This window comes from Dasypus novemcinctus, chromosome X (genome assembly GCF_030445035.2).
Source record: "Dasypus novemcinctus isolate mDasNov1 chromosome X, mDasNov1.1.hap2, whole genome shotgun sequence".
Taxonomy (NCBI): Eukaryota; Metazoa; Chordata; class Mammalia; order Cingulata; family Dasypodidae; genus Dasypus; species Dasypus novemcinctus.
In genome coordinates, this window is record NC_080704.1 from 24,783,750 (window position 1) to 24,789,749 (window position 6,000).

Sequence of the window (6,000 nt, forward strand, 5' to 3'; positions counted from 1 at the left end):
GTTTCCTTCTGAAGTGCAGCGAGTAATACGTAGACAGTAATACGGTCTTGTCTGCCCCCCCACCCAAGCGGTGGCCGAGTGCAGTTCCTGGGAGGACAGTTTTCCTTGCTGTCAGGGGAGGAGATGCTGTGTCTGCTGCTGGGCGGCCACCATTCCCTTAGCCTGGAGCAGGTGTGGACAGAGCCAGGGTCCCAGGTGGCACAGCACCTGCTGAGACACCGCAACCAACCAGGTCATCAGGCACGGCTGGGGGCTCCTCTATGAGGAGGGGAGTGCTCTGCGCTTGGTGGTCTTCCGGGGTCTTCTCTAGCCTCTGGAAAGCTTTGACACCTCTCCCCCACCAACCACTCGCCTTCATCAGGCTTCCCTTTGGAGCATTTTTTTATAATCGGGTCTGTGTGGATATATTTAGAGATTTTAGAAATCTTTTGATGCCGTTCGAGGAAAAAAAACTTCCTCCCTCTAATTTTCTCTCTCCCCCCCTTTTTTTCTCTCCCCTTGTCCTTCTCCCACGCCCCCTTCCTTTCCTTCCTTCCTCCCGCCCTCCTATCTTCCCTCAGCTCATCTCTTGCCTCCTCCCTATCTTTGTCTTTCCCTCCCTCTCCCTCCTTGTACCAATTCCCCAAAACTTTGGAGAAGTTACCTAATACAATAGCTGCTTTCCTTTAGCCCTTTGCCCGTCTGTTCCCCGTTCAGACATCACAGGTGGTGGGTGGCCCAGACTGCAAAGCAGCTTGGTTTAAAAGGTCTGTCTTCTCATGACCACGGTACTGTGAGCCATGAAAGTTCTCACTGGTTTTCCAATTAGTAGGCGAGAAAACGAATTGTAAGTTATAGGTGCGCATCCTTGAATTGCCTGCTCTTATTCCTTGACTTCCTTTCCAGGTGGGTATTTTACACTGTTTGGAAGACAGCTAAGCCTTGAAGATTAAGATCACCTAGTCATGAGTTCCCCAAATAGCCATCCTGACCTTTATATGCTGTAGATGACACCGAAACAAGTCAGGCAATTGATTGTGAATTCCTTTAAAGTTTTTTTTTAATTATTATTTTTAATTTAAAAAAAGCAAATGGAAAATGTATATTTTGATGAACTAGGGTGTTATTTTTTGAAAGTCAGCTAAAGGATGATTAGGCAGCCCAGTGAAGGCTGCTCAATGCACTGAACCCCTAGAATGTGATTTTTGTTACTTTTTATTTCTGTGTGGGCTCTTTTGCTTTGGTTTCGGTAAGCCTTCAATTTGGATGTTAGAAAGAATGAAATCATTGTTTTGTTCTTGAGGGAAGTTCTTGATAGTGTTTCTTGTCAAAAAGTTGACTTAGATATTGAAATTTGGTGCTTATAAGAGTTAAAAAAATGAATAGCATTGCTTCCATTAAAATTACAAAAGAGAAATTTCATGCATTCTGTTGTTTTATTTCAGCCCAGTCCCCTCTTTCTCACCTCTGATGTCATAGAACAAAGTCATCTCCTGGTCCTTTTTTTTTTCTATCACTCCGTGTCATTTTCTCTCTCTATAATAGGATGGCCTTGGGGTCTTTTTTCAACAGAAGTAATGACTTCATTTACCACCACAGTAAATGATATACAACCTATTACATTCACCAGTTCTTCATTATAAAATAGACCTGGGGATAGTAAAAGAATTTGCCTTCCTCTAAAGGTGAAAGTCAAAAGTGTATTTCTATTCCCACTCTTACCAGTGTATTAGATGTGGAAATAAAGATCATTTTGGATAGCTGCTATGAAACTTTTTGAGATTTGTGAACGTGCAGAGAGTTTGTGGAGAAACTTCGGCAACTAGAGTGACTTAAGCTCTCCTAAGGAAGTACTTGTAACTAACAACTTGGTGTTTACTTGTGAGTAACAGTCCACATCAAAAAGTGAGGTTGTTTTTGACTTGATTCTTAGATATCACTGGGTTATTCTATTGTTTTCACAAAAGGTTTGTACTTTCTCAGTAGAATGAATGAATTTATGGTGAATTTGCATTAGCGAAAGCATTAAAACTGAAACATCCAGCCTCCAGTCTTGCCTAGAATCTGTCAACACAGAGCATTTTTTCCTCCCCAGGCAAGGCAGATTCACAGTATGTAACACATGCACATTAACAGTAAGCGTGCCTACTCCCCTTCCCCCGCCCTTCCGCTTTTGGATGGGTCTATTAATAACAGAAAAGGAGTTAGTCCTTACATTGGAACTCATAGACTTTAACACATAATTTTCTCATGCATGTGGGTTAAAACCTGCATTGGCAGACGTAATGAATTCTTTTATGGAGGATCTGTATCGTGTCTAAGATTTGAAATAACCACACTCGAGTGTTAGAACACTGTTTTGGGTTAACGGTATTGGGGGCTTGTGTTTTGTTTTTCCATTTTAGAAAGGAGACCAAGTACATTTCTTGTCTGGATATGGTGTCTATTAGTATGTGGGCATAATTTTTACTTGAAGATTACACATGCCCTGCTAAGAGCTTGTAGTTAGAAATGAAGTGGATCCGGTCGTCCCAGGCTGTTGAAGGTGCATTCAGCAGAGTGAGGCATGGGGTACAGCAGGAGGAAAGGAATGAAAAATGTGTTCATTTTGGGTGGTAATAGTGAATTCTGACCCCACTTCTTTCTTTGTATTGGGGAAAGGAATGAGATCCGATTATTGTGAACATCTTTGAAATTGTTTTAACAGAAAAGCTTGCAAACGGAAGTCTGATAACCAAGAGCAGTCTCTACTTTGCTGCACTTTAAAGAAATGTTGTAGAATCCAAGCGCTGTCATTTTACTCTAAAGGCGATTGTGTTAAGTCTAAGCTCCCCAGCTTCCTTTCTACTTTAAAATGGAACATACTGTAATATCATATAGCTACTTTTAGTCGAAGACCAGTATAGCTGTAGTTTAAATCCTGTTCACGTCGACAGATACCAAGAATTGATTTATTAAAAAAAAAAAAATGAAACGCTGCTTTTTCCCGGGAGACTTTAAAAACTTGATTAATGGTGATCTGACTGGGCTGGAGGAAAGGCTGGGTTGACTGTTTTTATTGGTTCGAGCAGGGCCTGTGTCAGAACAAAGATGCACTGTTGCTTCCTAAACAGTTGAATAGACACTTCCTTGCTTGCATTAACTATTTTTGACACAAGAGCATGCATTTATCTCTACTATTGGTCTCTCAATAAATTAGTACATTTCATTTGGTGCCTCCAGCTCCTGGGGTAGGGTGTGGACTGGTGTGTGTGTGCGCAGATGATTGTGTTAGATCACTGGGCCTATATCGGAGAAAAAATATATATATGTATATAAATTATATATAACAGAGCAGTAGTCTGTCGACAAGCTTTAGTTTTTGACGCACTCTTGGGCTTAACTCAGCCCCCCCCCCCCCCAGTAAAACGTTTCTGGTGTATTGTGTCTTGGAACAGCACTTTGAGTAGCACTCACTGTTCTAGAGGCCATTTGAGCAGCAGCATGTCATATCTTGTTAGATATGAGCTGCTGTGTGCCCTTGAAGAAACACTTAACCTTTATCTCCCTTGTTTTTGAGTATCTTTGTACTAAATAATCTTGTACATTGCTGTGCTTTTGGTTAATGAACCACTCTCATGGGCACTGTCTTCCTCCGTCTCAAAACAGCTTTGCGAATCAGATGTTACTGTCACTGGGTAGGCCAGCAGTGACAGTTTGAATGGGGCCTGGCAGCCTTGGCTAGTCACAGCTTGAATCTAGGTTTGAGCAGTCTGAACTTCCAATAGGAAGGCCTCTCTCTGTTAGGGGTTCTTAACATTTTTTTGTACCTGGGATCTGTTTGGCAGCCTGGTGAAGCCCATGAGCCCCTTTTCAGAAAGATGTTTGTTTATTTTTTAGGAGGTACTGAGGATTGAACCCAGGACCTCATACATAGGAGGCAGGTGCTCAACCACTGAGCTACATCTGTGCCCCAATGAGAGTTGATTTTTTCACTTGTTTTTGTTTGTTTTGTTTTTAGGAGGTACTGGGGATTGAACCCAGGACACCTCATACATGGGAAGCAGGTGCTCCCATGAGCTACATCTGCTCCTGATGTTTTGTTTTGTTTTTAATGTTTTCTGAATGCACCAGAAAACACGTTAATTGGTCAAAAATGTGGGATTTAATATTTGTGCTTTATTAACTTTTTACATATCTGGATCTAGTGGTGGGTCAAATACCATAATTTTGAAATCATAATGAGTATAAATATTAAAGGTCGGCAGCAACTGAGATGCAATAAGAGCCTATCTGATTTCTCTTGTTGACAAAGTCATAGGGACTACAGGTAGTAGTAACACGGTTTGACACCTATGTTTATGCTTAATGAAAATGCTGTGTTTCCACTAGACCGTGAAACTATAGAAGGCAGTGTCTTCCCAACTCAGTTCATGGATGGAATTCTGTCCACAGACCCGAGGTTAAGAACCCCTGACCTATACTTTTTGCTTCCACCATTTCATTGTATTTGGGTGGTGAGGGGAAGAGTAGGCATGTCCCTTTACCCTTTTATTACAACCTTCTATCAGTATCAGTGCATCACTTCTCCTAAGGCTATAACTGTTTAAAACCTCCATTACCTGGTGCAATCATTCCACCGATTGAGGCTTTGCTCATTATTTCAAAAAGGAGAAATAGAACCTGGACAGATAATATCCCACTGCTTTTGGAAAGTGATTTGAATGCTCTTGGATGTGATTTTCCTTGACAATCAAGATGATAAATGTGACCGGACAAGTGTACTTCTCTCCTATATCTGGGGGTCCCAGAGATGCCCTGCCTAGCTCATGAATGCAGACAGCCTTCCCGTGCAACAGCCAGCCACATGGTGGTCATTTCAGTGAGCTAGGCCTTTATGATGAAGCATTGGGGAATAGGTCCCTTTCCTTGCAACTTGGCACAGGAATGTAGCAAAATAAATGAATTGGGGGCTCTTCTGGGTAAAGGAGCAGGCTCCACAGGTTAGGTGTGTTTCATAGAAGACCTCCAATAGAGAAGGAAGGGTTAGTGGGTTGCCTCACCCCATTTCCCAGAGATAGGAAGCCCACCATAATAGAAACTGGCAAGGGGCAGGCCTCTGTAGACTTTGAGTCTGGATCTTTCTACAGATTGTTCCTGGTGCCTCCTATTGGGGAATGCTTGTTTCTTGACTCTTCCATAACTGGTTTTACATCCTCAAGGCAGGATGGATTGGCTATTGGGTGTGGTGGTAGCTTCTCTCAGTTCATGACAGGGTCAGAAAGCTCTCCTGGATTTGGTGACCCCCAGGGCTCCTCTTGTCCTTGACTTTCTTGACAACTTGACCTTTGCCTGCTTTCAGCTGTCCTCGAGTTAAGGTGATACTGAAATTCCTTCCATTGTCCCTTCTCCCAGTGCTAAGGGGAGCTTCTGTCAGCATCCTGTACACTCTGTGGTCCCTTCTCAGCATTTCTTTTCTCCTTAGTCTTATTAAATAACCTTTGTCCTGTAGCTATTGTCTTTGTATGTTTGGATGTTTAATGCTTGAAGAATACAGACTTCTGGGATTGGCTTCCAACTCTGCCATTTAAAAGGTGGAGGTTTCCAACTGAATGGGGTTGGGAAGTGACAAAGAAAGCAAGAACTTTAGTCGAGGCCCAAACCATTTGATGGCTGACCAGAATGTAAGCCCTGGAGGCAGCCACTAGTCCCTTTTACTCACATTTGTCTCTACTACTTTACGGGTATAGTAGTCAGTAAATATTTTCAACTTTAGGAGATTAAAGTGTACTGCTTGTATTTTCCAAGTAGAACATGGAGGAGACAGGCCAGCGTGAAGAAATTACACAGGGTTGGGTTTGTTAAAGAATAAATGCAGTCCTGAGGTAAAGGGAGAAGGCCTGGCATCTTGCATTGAAGGAGCAACTTGGCAAGCATGTCACTAGCAAGTCACCTCTGTGTTGGTGAAGGGTGACATCAAAGCCCAGGGCTTGCCTCTTGGGCTTCTTGGTGCCCTCAGGTGAAGGGCTGAAGAGGAGCCTA

General features: G+C 42.6%; 1 protein-coding gene across 2 annotated transcripts in view; it reads left to right on the forward strand.

Annotated features, from left to right (window-relative positions):
• The window catches only part of SMS (spermine synthase), a 48,835-nt gene extending 47,445 nt beyond the window's left edge, over positions 1-1,390 (forward strand). For both annotated transcript variants that reach the window (XM_071213116.1, XM_071213117.1), the window contains exon 11: positions 886-1,390. In XM_071213116.1, the coding sequence (XP_071069217.1) occupies positions 886-925 (40 nt within the window). In that variant the 3' untranslated portion in view covers positions 926-1,390. The remainder of the gene's footprint in view (positions 1-885) is intronic.
• Positions 1,391-6,000: the final 4,610 nt, after the last annotated feature.